At 46.3% G+C, this 20,555-nt stretch overlaps 1 protein-coding gene across 1 annotated transcript; it reads right to left on the bottom strand.

Moving 5' to 3' along the window:
- Positions 1-10,154: 10,154 nt before the first annotated feature.
- Positions 10,155-11,543, bottom strand: LOC144893045 (zinc finger MYM-type protein 1-like). Its single transcript, XM_078782653.1, has 3 exons — positions 11,535-11,543; positions 10,462-11,254; positions 10,155-10,279 (listed from the first exon to the last, which is right to left on the bottom strand). The coding sequence occupies exons 1-3, from the start codon at positions 11,541-11,543 to the stop codon at positions 10,155-10,157; spliced, it is 927 nt and encodes a 308-aa protein (XP_078638779.1).
- Between the last annotated feature and the right edge of the window lie 9,012 nt (positions 11,544-20,555).

The following is a 20,555-nucleotide window of genomic DNA, read 5'->3' on the forward strand; positions in this document are numbered from 1 at the left end:
GATGCGGTTGTTGGCCCCAAACCGCCATTAGCCATGCGGTCAAGCCGAGGAAGGAGGGGGCGGAGCCGCCAGAACAAGGTGTGGCACGTCGACTTGTCATCAGAGGTGGAGTCAGCAAGCCCTTACCGACCAACCAGGGCTGGCGAGGTAGCATCGCGGGCGTGGCTCTATGAAGCGCGCATTGATTCCAACGCACGTAACATAAGCGTGAGCACGAAGCCTTTTGAGAGAGAGACGTGATCCGGCAGATGAGGGAGGTACCAGGTGAGCATACCGCTGGATCGTGAGGCAGAAGAGTGGTTCCGTGACGGCGACAAAAATACAGTAGTCAATTGACATTGGCCGACCGTGTGTGAAACTGAATACGTGAAGCTGCCGCTGGCTGTTCGCTTCCAGCCCGGAGCGTGGACCTGGAGCGGACCTCGTTGCTGTGCCTCTACGCGAACCTTACAGCCCTGCTGTCCCACTTGGACCCTTCTCCTTCGTCCAGTCATTCCTGCCTGCTCTTCCCCTTTCATGTAAATCTGTTTGTCTGTCTGGGGCGTTGATAATATAAGACTGCTTGAGGCTGCCCTGTGTATCTTCTTCTTCTTCTTCTTCTTCTGTATTTTACTTGTGTTCCTCCTCTTCTTTGGTTTTGTAAATAATTAATAAATGCCTGTTATTTCTTACCTTTGGTTTCTTCTTTCCCCCGATCGCTTTCGTCCTGTCTCCAATTGAGTACCTGTGGCACGTTTTGGCCAACGCTCGGAATCGGGTTCGTCAATTGCTAACGGCTCGAGCCGCGGATTGCTAAACCGCTCGGCAAATACCATCTTGTCCGTGGTTCGAGCGGTACTTGTCTCCCTGCTTTGCGGAGGGATTGGTAAAGGTATTCGGGAGAACACCTTGACCAATAACCCTGATCAATTCCATGCCGCAAAGGAGTGTTACAAGTACCAGGACTAGAGACGGCCAGCTTAACAGGCCAAGGGGATTAACCCCCCCTTGCTAAGGGGGAGTGCCGTCTCTGAGATCTGTAACAATATATATATATATATAGACAGATAGATATATATCCAATACATCCATTTTACCGTTCTCCAACCTGTAGTTTTGTCTTAAAAACCCAACGTTTCGGCCAGCATCCCGGCATGCACTGGGCCTCCACTAGCCTTTTTCAAGAGTAATTTCCTTGTTTACCTCCGCCTAGATATACCTGGGTGGAGGGGGTGGGCCTATTCTGTCAACCAATCACAAAGCTGTGTTGCGAGTGTTTTGTGCGTGTTTGAGCGGTGTATTGTGTTTGTGTTGTGTGCACCGAACGGCGAGGCATAATCCTCCAATGGTGATGCAAGTCCAGAGCATGTCAAAGATAATCCGCGAAGGTCGATGAAAGTCCCAGAAATAGCGAGACAAAACCCACGAATGTCGACGAAAACCCCGTGAATGTAAGCATTGTTTCAACCTCTACGGTCAGCTAAGGTGGGCCAGCAGGGGCACGTACGCCTCCACATGCAGCAGCTACACCTGGATGCGTACATACCCCCAACCCCAGGCAGGGAGAACACAGACTACAACAACCAAACCTCCTCCACTCCCAGAATCCACAGCCCCTCATCCACTCACTCACACACCAAAAAAAAATCACACCTAACCAACGGACCACCTACCCTTACAACATGCACCACTCAAACAAAACACTTTCATGCAAAACCACACCCACTCCTGCAACACACACACACACACACACACACACACACACACACACACACACACACACACACACACACACACACACACACACACACCGTTCACACATCTCCATTTCTCTTCCGTGCTCAGTCACTACCCCTTTAGGCTGAAATGAACCAGCACCCACAACCTCAACCTACACCATGCGACGTGCCTCCATAAACGTCCTCCAAATCCAAAATGAGCCTTTCAAGGCAACCTGGGCCACCTTGTCACACATCCTCCTTCTTTCTGTTCCACACACTCCAAGCCGAGCAAGAAATGCAGAAAAGGAATTGCCAATATACCCTCTGCACCCCACCTCAAATGGCTGAAATGAAACTTGCCAACGCTTCTCCCGATACTCTGCCTCCAGCTCACTGTACTTTCCTCTCTTCCTCTCGTGCACCTCCTCCATGTTCTCTTCCCAAGGTAGAGACAATTCCCCTAAGATGACCTGTCTTGTTGCACCTGACCAGATGGCAATGTCAGGCCACAACCTTGTCACACAGATCTCCTCCGGGAATACCAATTGTGGCTTTAGGTCTGCCACCACCTGCCAATCACAAGCATCTGACAGCCCTCTTGCTTTCCACCACCTCCTCCTCTTTCCACCTTTTTCCACTTGGCCCTCTTTGACAAACAACACCTCTCCCCTATTGGTCTCCTTCTCCACTCTTCTCTCTCTCTCAGCAGCTCTTGTTGCAACATGTGCATTACCACCGCCAGCACCTGATCATGTCGCCACCTGTATTGTCCTGCTGCCAATGCTACTGAGCATGCATGTAGTGCATGCTGCACCTTCCCAACCCTCCACACAAAGAACATCTCTCCTCCTGCAACAACCCCCACAATCTCAAGTTTACTGGTGATGGAAGCACATCATACGTTGCCCGCAACAGGAAACTCATCAATATTATTTTTTTTCACACTAGCCCCACGCAGGAATTGACTTCCTGTTTCTTAAATTGTTAGATGAGTTCATCTTCAATGCACTTTCATACACATACATACACTCACATCCGGGGTCTGCCAAGCAGGCAAGTAAGACATCGGCCATTTTAGAGCTCGCAGTGTTTGTGTGAGAAATCTCTGAGGATATCCCAGAGACTCAATAGCTCAGTGGGCTGTCTCCGCGTAATTGATGAGGTTCCTGGGTTCGATTCACTGGTTGTCAGAATTTTTTCACACGAGCCGCACGCAGGAATTTACTTCCTGTTTCTTGCATCTCGATGTAGTAAGTACGCCAACATCATGCACTGAGGGAGAGGCAGGACAGGCAGAAGAAGCACAGTTGAGGGTGTTGGTGAGGATGCTGGTGAGGACACTAAGAGGGCGGCAGGAGAGGAGGGAGCAGGTTGTTGTTGAGGTGGAGGGAGCAGGGTGAAAGAAATGGGTAATGGAGAGCTGCCTGGCAAATTGCCACAGGTTTCGATGAAGCTCGTTGTCGGGGAGAAGCAAATCATCCAAGCCCCTCTTGAACTTGAGGTACCTCTCCAATTTGTATATATACCAATTCTCCATTTCCAGGTATCTCTCTAATCCAACTTGTCGACAAACTCCCGCATGCCATGCAGCAACTCACCCAGGAACTGGACTGTGAGGTTAGACCTCCGGACCTCTTACTCATCACTGCCCGCCTCCTCCTCCTTTTCCTCTTCGGAAAACCATTATAATGGCCTCCAACCCCTCCTCGGTGAGGTTTTCGCCATGAGAGGAAATGAATTCCTCCAACTCCTCAGGCTGCATGTCATCAAATCCTTCCCCTCCAAACTGCCATGCCAACCCAACAATCACATGCCTCTCCTCAGTGTTATCAGGAAAGCCAGTAAAATTCTGACTGCCTGTGGCCACAGGTTGTGCCAGCACGTGTTGATGGTGGAGGCTCTCACCTCATCTAGCGACTGCTTGATGGTGCTGATGCAGTGGGCAATGTTGAAATCCTTCCAACACTGCCCGACAGTGAGCCCTGGGTCGGACTCCATTGCATCCAAAATGTGGCGAAAGGTGCGACGGGTGTAATACGTTTTAAACGTTGAAATCACGCTTTGGTTGAGTGGCTGGATGAAGGAGGTGGTGTTGGGCGGCAGGAAGATCACCTCGACATTCGGGTGAGCCACTACCAGGTTCGCAGCATGACCAGGAACGTTGGCCATGAGCAAGAGAGCCTTGAACGCAAGGTTTTTGCCCACCATGTACCTCTCCACCTGTGGGACGAAACAATTATGGAACCAGTCAAGGAAGATCGCTGCCATCACCCAGGCTTTCCTGTTGGCCCTCCAAAATACGGGCAGAGTTTGCTTGTTCTTGCCTTTGAGAGCACGTGGGTTCAGGGAACAGTACAACATCATGGGTTTCATCATGAAGTCCCCTTTTGCGTTTGCAAAGAAGAGAAGAGATACCAGGTCTTTGGCAGCCATGAATCCCGATGCTGTCTCCTTGCTCGATACAGCGCTTGCTGAAATACTGTCACGAATCGCTTTCTCGTTCTTCTGTACGTAGTGAACGGTGGATTCGTTGATGCCATAATGCCTGCCCACAGAGGCCGCACTTTGTACGTTCATGCCCTGATGCAAGTCGTGTAGTCGATTCAATACCTCCGTACGTGCTGCACGAGGTATGACAATGCGCTGACCGTAGAATACGATGTCATCGTTACTTGATAGCTGATCACGTATCCCAAATTAAGCCTTGAGGCGATTGTCCCACTCACTATGGTTTGCTGAAAAGTCAGTATTTACTGCCTGAGCTAGTAAGCAGTATTCCTCATCGCGTCATGCTTCCACACAGAGTTTATCGAGTATCGGATCACAAAGATGATCTTGACTTCCATCATCGACGTTCACTACTGCCGCCAAGATGACTTGGTCTACGTGATGTTGAATGTGTATCTCCGCCTCCTCATCTTATGGCAATGGGCTATCCACTGGGTGGCGTGATGGAGTGTCTGGGATGGCATGCTCTCATCCCTTCCTCCACGTTGCTGTAAACGTCTCGAGACAATTTCTCCACGAGTCGTTGCAGACATGGGTTTTCGATCGAGTCCAAAGTGTAGGTGTTCAATATGGGTTCAAGCGGTTTGTGGTCGATGGCAAGCTGAAATATGGGTAGGCCCAGTAGGTAATGATGGCATTTCTTCATGCCCCAAACTACAGCCAGAGCTTCGAGCTCAATCTTCGCATAATGAGACTCAACATGACTGAGATAACGAGACCCACACTGAACAAGTTTCCACAGATCGCCGTGTTGCTGGAGCAATGCAAACCCTAGTCCATTGAAATGAGACGCATCGGTCTGTATCATCGTAGGTAACGAAAGGTCGAAGTGCGCAAGGACAGGTGGTGATTTAAGAACACGCTTGGTAGCAAGAAATGCACTGTTATGATCGGCAGTCCAATCAAAAACTGATCCCTTCTTCGGTAAACACCGGAGAGGATCCGAAGCTGTCGAAATCTCAGTGGAAAAGCTATCCAACTGATGAACCAAACCAAGGAATGACCACAAATCGGTGATGTTGGTCGGTGTAGGAAAGTCCGCAATAGCACTTAGTTTGCCCGGATCCTATGCGACGCCATCGCGATTAATGATGTAGCCGCAAAATTTGACACTGTCCTGAGCGAAGTGAAATTTCTGTGAGTTCAATGTGATGCCATGTTCGACATCGGAGAAGTACATTCCGCACCTGTTGAACATGCTCATTGAATGTCGATCCATAGGTTAGCATATCATCGACGACCCTGACCGTATTTTGGATTCCCTCAAGAGCGATGTCACCTCTGTAACAATATTAATCTCCACTCGCGTTGAGGCCCATTGGAGCTCGCAAGTATTTGAACCGACCCCACGGTGTCATGAATACGGTAAGGGATTGGCTGACCTCGTCCAGAGGAATTTGCCAGTATCCCTTGGTCGCATCATATACAGTATAGAAGCAAGCGTTCTTCACACGCGAGACTGCCTCAGCAGGTGTGATGAGATGGTATACAGGGCGTTTGACGTGGCGGTTCAACATATGGAAATCCACGCACATGCGAATGCGACCATTAGGTTTCGGAGTAACCACAAGTGGATGACACCAATCCGAAGGCTCGCTTCCCATTGGAGAAATGACACCCTTGTTCACCATGTCGTCAAGTTCTGACTTAACCTGATCCTGCCAAGCCACTGTTGGTGGACGTGCCTTCCTCAACTGGAAAGGTACAGCGTCATCCTTCAGGTTAATATGCATGGCGCCGCCCTCCATAGGTCGAATGCTATCGTCTGTGGTGAAAACGTCTGCAAATTTGGCTATCAGATGATCATGAACCTGCGATCTTTGTTGCCGATTAGGTTCGTCGCCGAAATCCCATGTGCTGGAGTTTGTTGGTGACCCGGAATGCGAGTCATCATTAGATCGACTGACCATGTTATGTTGTACAGGCTGTGTTTTCCTGTTCGAATGTTCGAATGGTCTGCTACAATTGCACCACGCCAAGTCGTTCAACAAATAAAATGCCAGACAAGGTGATCGGACCCATCGCAAACGTATACAGTCTCACAAACAGTTTTACCTCCATGACGGATACAAACGTGAAGAGTGCCCATGCACTTCATTGAAGCACCATCAGCGTTCACCACTCGGAGGTCGTCGCCATCATCCAAGTTATCTGGATGCATGCCAAGTTGCTGCAGGTGTCCAGGACCGATGATAGTTGCCTCAGCTCCGGGAACGCCTCCAGGTTACCAATATAATCACCCTTGAAGTCATCGATGTCGACACGAATTCGTGGTGAACGTTGCTTCCTCTGCAATGTGCGAAACACATCAGCGACCAAGACAATCCGCCGAACAGCTGGTGGTTGCTTGTTGTCATTGTGCTGTCTAGCTCTCCATACAGGCTTGTCCACCTTCGATTTTCGACATACACGTGCAAAGTGGCCCATGGTGCCGCACTTCTGGCACTTCCTATCACGTGCCGGGCAGCTCCTTGAGTTCTTGTGGGCATTTCCCCCGCAATTTCCACAATTGGTGGTCTCGGGTCGGGACTGACTGCGACGATAAAATGGTCGACGAGAGTTTTTAGCAATTAGAGCCCGGGACTGATGCCCGGCCATCATATCATCAGCCTTCCTGCTGGCTTCCTCGCTGCGGCACATGTCCAGAGTATGTTGTAGTGTGAGATCTCTCTCAACCATAAGCTAACGACGCACTTCTGAACCAGGTATGCCAGTGATATAATAATAATAATAATAATACATTTATTTTATATAGCGCTTTTCAAGAAGCCCAAAGGCGCTTTGACAGAGTACCACCAGGTACAGCCTGCCAGGTACAGTTTGCAAAAACAAGTGCAAAAAGACAAAAGTCAATCGGTAAATAATCAAAGCAAAAGGAAGGAGAAGGAGAAGAGATAGTCAGGGGTTAAATGCTGTGGTTTAAATGTTGAATGCAGTGTTGAACAGGTGGGTCTTGAGTGATGTTTTGAATGTAGTGAGTGAGGAGGAGTCTCTGATGGTGTGAGGTAGTGAGTTCCAGAGGGTGGGAGCAGCGATGGAGAAGGCCCTGTCCCCCCAGGATCTGAATTTGGTCCGGGTGGGGGGGGGGGGGGGGGGTTCAGGAGGTTGGTACCAGCAGAGCGGAGGTTGTGGGTGGGAGTGTGTCTGGAGAGGAGGTCAGTCAGGTAGGATGGGGCCAGGTTATGGAGGGCTTTGTAGGTCAAGAGGAGGATTTTGTACTGGATTCTCTGGGGAATGGGAGCCAGTGAAGCTTGTAAAGGACAGGGGTGATGTGGTCACGGGTCCAGGAATGGGTGAGTAGACGGGCAGCGGAGTTCTGAATGTATTGGAGTATATTGGTGATTATTGAAGGTGAACCATAGAGGAGGCTGTTGCAGTAGTCGAGACGGGAGGTGATGAAGGCGTGGATGAGGGTTTCTGCAGCCGTGGAGGAGAGGGATCGACGGAGATGGGCGATGTTTTTCAGGTGAAAGAAGGCTGTCTTTGTGATCTGTTTAGTGTATTTGTCGAAGGAGAGGGTTTGGTCAATGATGTTGCCAAGATTCCAGATGTGAGGGGAAGTGGATACTGGGAAACCGTCGATGTTGAGGGCAATTTGGGTGGATTTGGGTGGATTTGGTGAGCGTTTTTGGGCCAATGATGATTATTTCAGATTTATCATAGTTAAGTTTGAGGAAGTTGATTTGAAGCCAGGATTTTATTTCAGTGATGCAGTTTGTCAGGATAGAGTGGGTGGCGGTGGAGATGGACTTGGTGGAGATGAAAAGCTGGATGTCATCGGCGAAGCAGTGGAATTGGAGACCATGACGGCAGATTAAGTGACCAAGGGGGGACAGGTACAGCATGAAGAGGAGGGGGCCAAGAACTGAACCTTGGGGGACACCTTGGGGGAGGGGAGCAGTGGGGGATTTGCAGTTATTGATGGAGATGAACTGGCGTCTGTCAGAGAGGTATGATTTGATCCAAGAGAGGGCAGTGCCGGTAATGTTAAAGGTGGTTTCAAGTCGGGTGAGGAGGATGGTGTGATTGATGGTGTCAAAGGCGGCGCTGAGGTCGAGGAGGATGAGAATGTTGAGGTTGCCAGCGTCAGAGGAGTGGAGAAGGTCGTTGGTGAGTTTGAGGAGAGCAGTTTCAGTACTGTGGTTGGAGCGGAATCCGGATTGGAATGTTTCATACAGGTTATTGACAGAGAGGTGATGTTTGAGTTGAGTGGCTACAGCGCGTTCCAAAACTTTTGACAGAAAGGGTAGGTTGGAGATGGGTCTGAAGTTATTTAGGGTGTCAGGGTTGAGTCCAGGTTTTTTCAGAATGGGGGTAACAGCAGCAATAGTGATGATCCGAATAACAAACTGTTGTTCAACAGTCATGGTTGAGAGATCACAATTGGCGGCAATCTCTTTTAGTGCACAATGAAATGAGTCGAAGGTCTCTCCATCTTAACATATTTCATGCCTACCCCCACAAAAGTAACACAGCCCGCCCCTCCTCCTCCCCCCCCCTCACCCCCCTCGCCCCCCCCCCACCCACTCCACCCCCCCCCCGAACCGTAGCTCCTGCAAGGTTCAATGCAGGCGTTACCGTTCCAGCCTTAACACTTACCGATTCACACTTAATTAGCCTGTGAAATAAATTAGGAGGGGCTGTGGGAAGCGAGCCGTAGCTAACTTGCCTGTTCTCCTTAACTTTATACACCCCTTAAGCAACCATTCAAATATTTACACCATTGATTCCTTGCTCCTAACTCCTGGGGCAGGGAGAAAAATGTCAAACACACAAAAAAAAAAACTACCTTAACCACAAACCTTAATAAAATTCAAGAACAATTGTACAACCCCCCGTTATAGGGACCACGTTCCCTGGTGGATGCCACAATGCCCAACGTTACCTGCGGAGCCATCCCAATATAGCCAAATTTCCATGGGCCCTGTCCTGGCACAGGCTAGTGACATGGATCGGTGGATTTTCCCCCATTCACTTACACATAAACCCCAATAATCAAAACATTCACTCAACCCCCATGCAAGACCATGGCTTAAATGTCATTACATACAGGTGTGTTCCTCAATGAGGCAGCAGGCAGTACAACCAAGATAGTGGGGGCAGGGGTTGTATCTACGGAAAATAGCGCCGATGGCAAGCACTGAAATTGCGCCCCTGTCCAAACATCTGACACCCATCTTTTAGATAACTTTACCATAAAATCAGCTCAAAAATACAAGTCAAGCTCGTTAATCTTTTAATTAACAAATTATGGCACTACATGAAAATTACAACTGCACCTTCCTTGCTTTCACTGATGCAAATTGGTCTTTGATGTGCTCAAAGTCAGTTTTTTCAGTTTCTTCTCTTTCTACACTCAGCAGAGCAAGATCACAGAGTCTGCCTTGACCCATGGTGGCTCTCAAATACGAAAGTATTAGTTTTAACTTGCTGAATGATCTCTCACAGCTGGCGATGGAAACTGCGATGGTTAGCATTATCTGAATAGCAATGCGAAGATTGGGGAAGACGCTCTCATCTCCATACTGAACAATTAATTCGAGAAGCTCTTCAGGTCTTGATATTTTCATGTTGGCCCGACTTGATAGCAACATTCTGCAATCCAAAATTTCTTCATATAGCTGCTGTCCATCAACATCAGAGCTGTACAATTCGCCCACATTTTCGCACTTCTTCTTCAGGTCGTTACTGTCGGCACCGTAACACAGTCCCTCGACATCGAGAAGGAACCCAAACTTGGCGTCAGTGTCGTGCAAACGAGCGAACCTTTCATCCATTTCTCTGTGAAGACGGTCGAGTGTTCCCTTCATGACTCTTTCCATTTCCTCCTTGGCTGTTAACCCAGCGTCTCTCGAGTTCTCATCAGCCATTCGTTTCTTTCGTCTCTGACGTCTTTCAACTTCAATATTCCATTCTTGACAGAGACCGAGTCCTTCTTCGAGTGACTCACTGACCAAGACTTCTCTCATCATCAAAATGATCTCGGAGGGCTTTCAAATCCAGGGCAGCATCGTGGAAGTTCATGCTGGGATCCTGCAGCCTCTTTTGAATACGGTCAATGCGAATGAGTACTTTGTTCCAAAATCCGAGCAAAGTCAGAAAATCGTAACTCAACATGCGGTTTTACAGCTGCCTTGCGTCACTTCTTGTTTCACTGGTCTCGTTTTCATTGTCTATCATGTCCTGGAGAACTTGAAGTATCTCCTCAAGGTACTTGTTGACGGGCTTCAATGCTTCTGTCCTTGCACTCCACCTGGTTTCAAACTCCGACTTAAAAACCACAGGCACGGCGTTTTGAGTTTTTCCCAGCACTGTGTTGAACGAGAGAAGACCACGTAGAGAGTTTCGATGGTTCCAGAAAACGTGACCATCATTGTATCCTGCTCGGCTGCATGTACACCCACCAAGTTGAGTGAGTGATTGTCGCAATTCACAAACACTGCCAGGTTGTTTTTCTCACTTATTCTTTGATGAACACCACTTCTGTGTCCAGCCATCACAGCAGTGTTGTCATAGCACTGTGACCGACAATCTTGTAGCTCCATTTCGTCCTTCTCTAGCTGTTTCAAGATGTCTTCAACCAAGCTCTCAGCATCCTTCTGGCTTATATGGATAAAACCAAGGAAGGACTCTCTAACACGGACTGTTTTCCTCTCAAAATCAACTTCCACATACCTCACTACTTCTGACATCTGCTCACGGTGTGCCTCATCAGGAGTCGAGTCGAACATGAGACCATAGTACTTGGCTTTACGAATGCTTCTCAGTAAACTCTGGCGAACAGTGGATGCCATCATTTGGATGAATTCGTTCTGGACACCCGGTGAAAGATAAGACGTGAATCCAGGATGACTTTCCACACTAGTGAGGTGTTCTTTCATGACAGGGTCAAAGATGGCCAGTAGTTTCAGTAAGCCAAGGAAATTTCCCACATTGGAGTCATCGTCCAGCTGAAGTGACTCCCTGTGTCCTCGCAAAGCCAGGTTCTGAGTCGCAAGGAATTTTATGCAGTGGAGGATTCTCGTCAAGATATCATGCCACTTCTGCTTTTCCTCTCAATCTGTGACTGAAGTTCTGCGTCAATAACTCCTCTGTTTTCAGCTAAATTTCTTTCCATTTCTTTCCACTGTGTGAAGCACTCCGGATGATTCTTAGCATTTTCATGAACACTAATCCTTTCAGGTGTTTTCCACTGGTTGAATCCACTTTCCTGCTCCAATGAGGATTGATGGTCTGACCGGGAATGGAAATAGAGAAGACAACAGATACAAAATGCAGACTTTTTATAAGGGGAATTAACCAGCCATGAGCAAGTCACTTCCTCACCACGACCATTTCCCAATTTCCTCTTGAACCAAGTTTTGTTCATTGAGCGGTTATTTGTTGGTAGGAAAGGCCCCTCACTGTTCTGGAAATACTTCGAACCCAGCTTTATTATTTCTGTTCTCAACGCGTCAGGCACAATTGCTTTTCCATTATCCTTGTCGAACTTCAGAAGTCCAATGTCATGCTGTTCAATCACTTCTGGTATGACAGTTCGAGGCTCTTCGACACCATCCAGTTCACATTTATCATGTCGTCAGGTTCAATCTCGTCAGGTAAAATCTCGTCAATAAACTCAACATCACCACGACCACCATCGTCTTCCCCTCCTGTCATGCCCACGTTCTCTCTGGCAGCCTCACTTTTAATCTCGTCATACTCGGATTTATCTGACTTGACTTCCTCCTCGGCTTGTGACGCATTTGTACTTGATCCACCTTCGGATTCTAGCAAACTTGTAGCAGGTGCAGGCGACTCCATGGAACGTGTCGAACAACTTGTTCCGGGCTTTTCAAAGAAGGGCATGAAGAACTTGCTCGACTTCTTGGCTTCCTCCGTCTCCAACTTTCGTCTCTTCCGTCCTTCAGCTCCACTTTCCTTCTTCTTCGTGAAGAAACATTTCATGGTCTTCAAACATAATCCTCTGAAATAAGGAAATGGCACTTTTAATAAGAACATTAAATTTCACAGATTTTGCACAAAATTCTAGACTACCGGTACATCACTAGTTTGCGCAGGAGAATGGTCTTACTGCCAGTTGGCACTGAGCAGTGGTACTGTGAGGTATGTGGTCATGTAGCTCCCAGCACTGTATTTTTACCTAATAATTTATATAAGTGGTTTAACAACCTAGCCATCCTCGTGCTTCTCACCCATGATAATCAAAGACAGATCATACATCTGAAGAAAATTCTTTTTTCACTATCCGAGGATGGCTTGTCTGACTTTAATAGAAACTGCTCAGTGGCGCCCCCCTTCAAGTGGCGCCCAGGGCACGTGCCATACCTGCCATACCTTAGGTACGCCATTGTGTGGGGGCGCTTCAGGCTGTAGTGCTCGCATTCCATAAGCAAGTACCTGACTTGCGACTTCTTCACCCCCCCCCCCCCCCTCAACTCCCGGCCCCTGAGAGCCAAACTCAGGCTCTCTTAGCCTCTCCCGGGTCGCTAGGGGTCTCCATATCTACTGGTCGCCCAAACATACCCCGCCCTCTGACGAATTTCCAATTCCAGACACCACCGGCTGCCAGGGACAAATTACCTCAGGGAGGGCCGCAGTCACCGCTCCTCCTGAGCTTGATCCATACCTGCGGACACACACACACCTTCCCCACCCATAAAATCCAAAATGACATCCCCTCCCCCACTGCCATTCAAATTTATCCTATGGAGCCTATCATTTTCCACCAAATTTCCTTTTATCCAGCTGTACTGGCAAGCATGTGGATCGGCCTCTTCCGGTGACCTCTCCTACACTACTACACTTGGCTATGACAGCTCGCCCCTATACAGTGCGAGGGCTATCAGACAAGTTGAGCACCTGAAACACCAACATGGCCCACGAGTGTCCACAATGGTGCAACCCACCATCCATCCTTCGGCCCCCTGTGAGGACCACGGCTCCACAAGCCCAATCTGGCTAATGTAGTGAGCACCTGCTGCCAACTCTGCCATTCCCAAGGCCTTGGACCTAGGGGGCACGGTCGCAGTGCGTGGCATCCACATGACGTCCCGTGCACCTCCTCACATCCCCCAGTCCGACCAAATGCAGCCTCCAGTGCCCAACTACATGTGACCTCGCCCAAGGTCTAGTTGACAGCCGTGTTCCACCAGGAGACTCAATCCCAGAAGACACTGTCTACACACCTCGGTCACCCATAACACCAAATTGACCTCCAGACTGCCCGAAACTCCATCCCGACAACCCCGCGTCCCAATATTGGAGCCATCGCCCCCATAGCCAGTTTAAGGCTGTGTCCTACTAACCTATCAATTTTTGTCCCAGCCTCCAACACTTTGGTCTAATGCACTCGGATTAATAATGGTGTCTGCCCCAGTATCCACCACGGCTTCACAAAATTCGCCTCAATTTTCCATCTAACCCTCGGATTACCCGTGCCAATTTTTTTTTACAATTCACTACTTTCACCAAAGAAGGGTGCTTCTCCACTCACTTGCCAGCCAAGCATGGCCCCGTATGCTCGGCTCGTTCTATTTTCCCAATCAAACCCAGGGCTCTTTTCCCAAGCCGAGAGTCTGCAAATCACAACAGATCATCTATGGAAGATCATACTCACACCATCATGTTCCACAGATGCTCCAATGGTTGTCCGGTGCGCTATAATCACACCTGTCCATGCGGTTCGACCTGCATCCATAGACCAGCACATCATGGCAGGTCACCATATGCTGGCTGTCCCAGAGTCTCAGGGAGAGGCAGCCAAGCCGCATGCCCGGGCGGTCACCACATCAGGCCGTCTGTGGTGCCGCCACCAAAGCATGGCCTACAACACCTCCCCCTAGTGGTCCTCATGATGCACCATGCCAGGTGCCCAGGAGTAACCACCTCGGACCCCCGGAGGTCTCAACCCTCTCCAGGGTCCGGCAACCCTACCGGCCAGAGACACTTGCTCGGGCAGGGCCCCGATGGACAAGGAACGCCACACTCCACCAAACACCCCGTGGGCCCGGGCCCCATGATCGGACCCCACGTCCAAATCTCGCCAGCGCAGTCCCCCAGCTGCCTGGCACAAACCAATTTAGAAGTGGGGTAATTTCCCACGAGGCCGACCCCAATGACCTCTTCTGATCTGAATTTCACAGCCCAGTGACCAACTCCCTCCAAGGCTGTTCCAAATTGAACTCCCATTTAAATTTAAATTTAATTTTATAAATTTTGGCCTCGTGTGCCCAACTGCAGCTGCAGGTTACAACCCCTTCTTCGGGATTTTCTGCCCCTCCCTGCAGCTGTTCCAAATTTACTATGGGGACCGCTTTTTTCAAGGCTCTATTTCCTGACTGCTCCATGCCCGAATCCAGCTCGGGGCCAAAACACCCCCCCCCCCCCCCCCAACTGGGTATTAAATTTGGGAGCCTCCGGTGGCCAAATGTGGCTCGTGGTGAGGGTCCCCTGGGTCACCTTAATCTCGTCCTGGAGATGCTTAACGGACCGACTCACCTTTTCTTGCAGACTCTCTTGGGCCCGAGCAACCTCCCCCTTGATGGTATTGACCCAGGTGTTCAGCCGCTCCTGTAACACTTCATCCACTCCATCCCCGATCAATTCTGGCCCCCACAGCCCTTTACCAACAAACACCTGGTCTTGCTCTGTAATTCGGGCTTCCAAACCTTTTACCTCGTCAGCCAATTCACCTAACCCCCCTGTTGTTGAAAGAGTCCCCATTCCTCTACCTGTTGTCGCATTCAGGTCCGATAGCCCTCCAGGTCTTTATTTACTTTATCAATTCTAATACTTGTTGCCCCAATTTTGTCCTCCAACTCTTACCACATTCGGACAGCCTGGTTTTACCCTCTTCCATTTTTAGCACCATCTCCTCCCGTTTGAGCTCAAATTCTGCTGTCATTGCTTGCTCCATTTCCCCAACGTGGGTGTCCACTTTCGTCTCGAATTCCCCCAGTCTGTTCTTAATTTGATTTTCCATTCTCCCCTCTATTTTATCAATTTGTTCCCCCAGTTCCTGTGTTATTCGCTAAATTTTCCCTCCATTTCACTAATTTTGTTCTCCATCTTACTATAATTCACCAAATGTCTGTCTGTCCGTTCGAAGGTACTTTTGTTAGAAGGTATTGCCATCCTTTGAGATAGGAAGCTGAAATTTCGGCACAATAGTGAGCAAGTCCTTTGTCAACAACGTAATTTTTTGATTTTTTGATTAATCAATTAATTGAGGAGTTATTTAATTATTAGCGATTAATTAAGTACTTATTTAATGAATCAAATTTCCTTTCTCCTCTGATCATTAACTCAGGCACCTTTTGAGTTAGGAAGCTGATATTTGGACATGCCAATGACCAGGTGAGTTGGCTGCAAAGGCTATTTTTGATTTATTAATTAATCAATTAATCAATTAATCGATTAATTATTTAATTATTCGATTAATGACTAAAAAAATTTTTTTTTTTAAGTTACAGATTCTGATGAAATGGTGGTGGTTTATGTGTTATATAACCGAATTGATTAATAATTTAATTTTTTAATGATTATTATTTATATATTTTCATTATTAATCATTTATTTATTTTCTTTCTCATTTGGCAATATCTCAGGCACCTTTTGAGCTCGGAAGCTAATATTTGGACATGAGTGACCAAGTGATGTGGCTATCAAGGATATTTTTGATTTATTGATAAATCAATTAATCGATTAATTATTTGATTCATTACTAAAAAAAAAAAAAAAAAAATCAGTTACAGATTCTGATGAAATGGTGGTGGTTTATGTGTTCTGTGACCGAATTGATTAATAATTTAATTATTTAATGATTATTATTTATTTCTTTTCATTATTAATCATTTATTTATTTTCTTTCTCATTTGGCCAATATCTCAGGCACCTTTTGAGCTGGGAAGCTAATATTTGGACATGACAGTGACCAAGTGATGAGGCTATCAAGGATATTTTTGATTTATTGATTAATCATTTAATCGATTAATTATTTATTGATTAATTGATTAATTATTTATTGATTAATCAATTAATTATTTAATTTTTTATTTATGACTTATTTAATTAAATTTCTAAAAGATACATCTTCGGATGAAGCACTCGTGGTTTCATTATGCTATTAGCCAATTGATTAAGAAAATATTTTGTGATAATCTTTTATTGATTTTAATTATACAATTAATCAATCAATTAGTGTACACCTCTCCCTCCCAATGCAGCCTCTGTGAGCTGCACTGCGGTATTGCCGGGCGCCGGATGCGCCCCAGCAATGCCGCGCTGTAGGATATTTAATTATTTGGCATTGGGGCGGTGTACTTTGAATGTATCTGTACTTGTTGATTAATCATTTAATCGATTAATTATTTATGGATTAATCAATTAATTATTTAATTTTTTATTAATGACTTATTTAATTAAATTTCTAAAAGATACATCTTCGGATGAAGCACGAGTGGTTTAGTTATGCTATTAGCCAATTGATTAAGAAAATATTTTGTGATAATCTTTTATTGATTTTAATTATACAATTAATCAATCAATTATTGTACACCTCTCCTTCCCAATGCAGTCTCGATGAGCTGCACTGCGGTATTGCCGGGCGCCCGAGGCGCCGCGGCAATTCCGCGCTGTAGGATATTTAATTATTTGGCATGGGGGCGGTGTACTTTGAATGTATCTGTACTTGTTTGTTTTCTTTCTTGTTTGTCCGGGCGATATCTCAGCCATCCCTTGAGCGAAGAAGCTGAAATTTCGGCACAATAGTGAGCAATTACTTTGTCAAAAACGCTATTTTTTGTTTTTTGATTAATCAAATAATTGATGAGTTATTTAATTATTGGCGATTAATTAAGTACTTATTTATTTCCTTTCTCTTCTGGCCATGATCTCAGGCACCTTTTGAGTTAGGAAGATGATATTTGGACATGCCAATGACGAAGTGATTTGGCTGTAAAAGATATTTTTGATTTATTGATTAATCAATTAATCAATTAATCGATTAATTATTTCATTATTCGATTAATGACTAATTTTTTATTTTTTTTAAGTTACAGGTTCTGATGAAATGGTGGTGGTTTCCATGTTCTGTTAGCGAATTGATTAATTATTTCATTTTTAAAATGATTATTATTTATTTATTTTCATTATTAATTATTTCTATATTTTATTTCTCATCTGGGCAATATCTCAGGCACCTTTTGAGCTTGGAAGCTAATATTTGGACATGACAGTGACCAAGTAATGTAACTATAAAGGATATTTTTGATTTATTGATTAATAATTTAATCGATTAATTATTTATTGATAAGTCAATTAATTATTTAATTTTTTTATTAATGACTTATTTAATTAAATTTCTAAAAGATACATCTTCGGATGAAGCACTGGTGGTTTAGTTATGCTATTAGCCAATTGATTAAGAAAATATTTTATGACAATCTTTTATTGATTTTAATTATACAATTAATCGATCAATTATTGTGCACCTCTCCCTCCCAATGCAATCTCTGAGCCACGCTGTAGGATATTTAATTATTTGGCATGGGGACGGTGTACTTTGAATGTATCTGTAGTCTGTACTTGTTTTCAGCTTTTTTGGTTTTGTTCCACTGCAAACCAAAGAAATACATGTGTAGATACCAAAATCCTTTTTAATCTCAACAATTTTCTGGAAGAAATGGTGCATTATTTGAAAAAAGTGCAAGGGTGCCAATATTTTTGGCCATGACTACATATATATATATATATACATATATATATATATATATATATATATATATATATATATATATATATATATATTGTTGTGGATCCCGGGTCTGTCGACGTACTTAGGGGGGTTTGGGGGGGGGGGGATGGAGAAGTCCACGGTTCCCCACAGACCCCGGGTCCATGGGTCGTCGACCGCGACGATACACGCGGTCGGCAGGTTGCGTAGCAACTTAAATCGCCAATCTCCCAATCACGGGTCGAAGGGTTATCGATCGTGACCTGAATACCTTGCGAGACCACGTGGCCGGGAAGACTGGGGATTGAACCCTTCGCGTTCCCACACCTTATTCCAATCAAGTGCGCTGAGTGGATCACACAGTGTGGGTCGCGGCTTTACCCTGCGTGACCTAAGGACCTAATCGAGCAGCCAAATTCGGTTCGAACGATGCTGGGCCAATGGATTAAAGGACGCACACGAGCAGGTCGAAAGTAAACAAAATGTACACATCTTTTATTTACAATGGCACAGAAAAAGGACGAGAAGCAGACGTAACAATTCTTACCTATCTAATCCCGACACAGGCGTCTGGCACACTCACACATACACAGGGAATGAATCACACACCGGTTAGACTCGTACAGGTGGACGTGCGGACGCTCACTCGGGTCTGGCAGTTCCCGCGCGTGTCGTACGGTTCGATCCGGCAGACAGCACGAAGGAGGATCGCACGGAGGATGATCCTCCGCTTGAAGGTCAGGTCAGCGACGACGAACCAGCACGGATGACGAACCAGCTCGAGGACGAAGGAGAAGCGCAGCACAGACGAACCAGCACGTAGGACAGCCAGCTTGAAGGACAAACGAGGATAGAGAGCTCGAATTACGATCAGCATGGACCTTTATCGGGTGGAAAGGCCTTCTAGAAGATTCCACGGTCTCCCAATGGTCGTTTTTAGTCACGTGCGGTCACTCAGCGCTGCCTCCCTCTGGAATGTTCAACGACCTCCCATTGGCCGAGGTTGGTCACGTGCGGTCATCCTCTCCCCCCCCCCCACCTTTTGGAAGGTTTCATTCCCCACCTACCACTGTCGCAGTTGATCATGTGGACTGTTTCACCCCGCCCACGAACCAACGTCTTCGTTCAACCATACGAGGGGTGGGAATTCTGCCGAACTCAACGCATATCTGTTTACTAAACAATGGGAAGGGAGCCAATCTTTACATTAAATTAGAAATAACTGACTACCGCAGGCTACATGTTGTCGTGTAATTAACAAGAGGGGGTGTCTTTTATTGCAAAACCGCAACAATATATATACAGTCACATGAAAAAGTAAGTACACCCCATGTAAAGTTTTGACTTTTTCAACATATTTCAACATACAGCTATTTGATCTTCATTTCAACAATATTGAGAGATAAAGGTGATATAATATAACAAATATCATGAAACATTTACATTTTGTCGTCCATTGTATAATTTAAATAAACATAAATGCAAATTTCGCATGTGGAAAAAGTAAGTACACCCTTGGCTCTAATAGGTGGTATTGCCCCCTTTGGCAGAAACAACCTCAAGTAGGCGTTTCTTATAACTGTCTACCAGTCTCTGACATCGACTGGGAGAAATTTTTGCCCACTCCTCCATGCAGAATTCTTTCAGCTGTGCGATGTTTGAGGGGTTTCTCGCATGCACAGCTCCTTTCAAATCCCCCCACAACATCTCGACGGGATTTAGATCCGGGCTTTGACTTGGCCATTCCAGAACCCTCCATTTCTTTGTTTTCAGCCATTCCTTGGTGGATTTACTGGTATGTTTAGGGTCATTGTCATGTTGCAAGGTCCACCTTCGGTTGAGCTTCAACTTTCCGACAGATGGCCTCACATTATCATCAAGCACCCTCTGGTACAATGAAGAATTCATAGTGGATTCTATGATGGTGAGCTGCCCAGGCCCTGATGCAGCACAGCTGCCCCAAACCATAATATTTCCACCACCATGCTTTACAGTCGGTATCAGGTTCTTGTGGTCAAATGCTGTCTTTGGTTTTCGCCAAACATGTCTTCTGGTACTGTGGCCAAATAGCTCTACCTTTGACTCATCTGTCCAGGGCACATTGTTCCAGAAGTGCTGGTCTTTGCCTAGGTGTTCATTAGGCAAACTTTAGTGTTGCCCTGATGTTCTTTCTGAACAGCAAAGGTTTCCTCCTGGCACACCTCCCATGTAGATCACATTTGTGCAGCCTCTTTCTAATGGTAGACTCGTGCACTTTGACATCAACAGTGGCAAGAGCTACCTGTTTGTCCCGTGATGACATTCTGGGGTTCTTAGAGACTTCTTTCAGCATCTTGCGGTCTGCTCTCGGGCTGAACATGCTGGGGCGGCCTGGCCTGAACAAGTTGGCAGTTGTTTGGAATCTTCTCCACTTGTAGATGATCTTCCAGACAGTCGAATGATCGATTTCAAATTGTTTGGAGATTTTTAAATCCCTTCCCAGACTCGTAGGCATCTATAACCTTCTTTCTGAAGGCCTCAGAGAGCTCTTTTGATCTCGGCATGGTGACACCACACACTTCAACAACAAAGAGGAAACCAAACTAAATGTCTGAGGTTTAAATAAGACAGAT

The sequence above is a fragment of the Myxine glutinosa genome, chromosome 7, assembly GCF_964187855.1.
Source record: "Myxine glutinosa chromosome 7, kmMyxGlut1.1, whole genome shotgun sequence".
In the NCBI taxonomy this organism is placed as follows: domain Eukaryota; kingdom Metazoa; phylum Chordata; class Myxini; order Myxiniformes; family Myxinidae; genus Myxine; species Myxine glutinosa.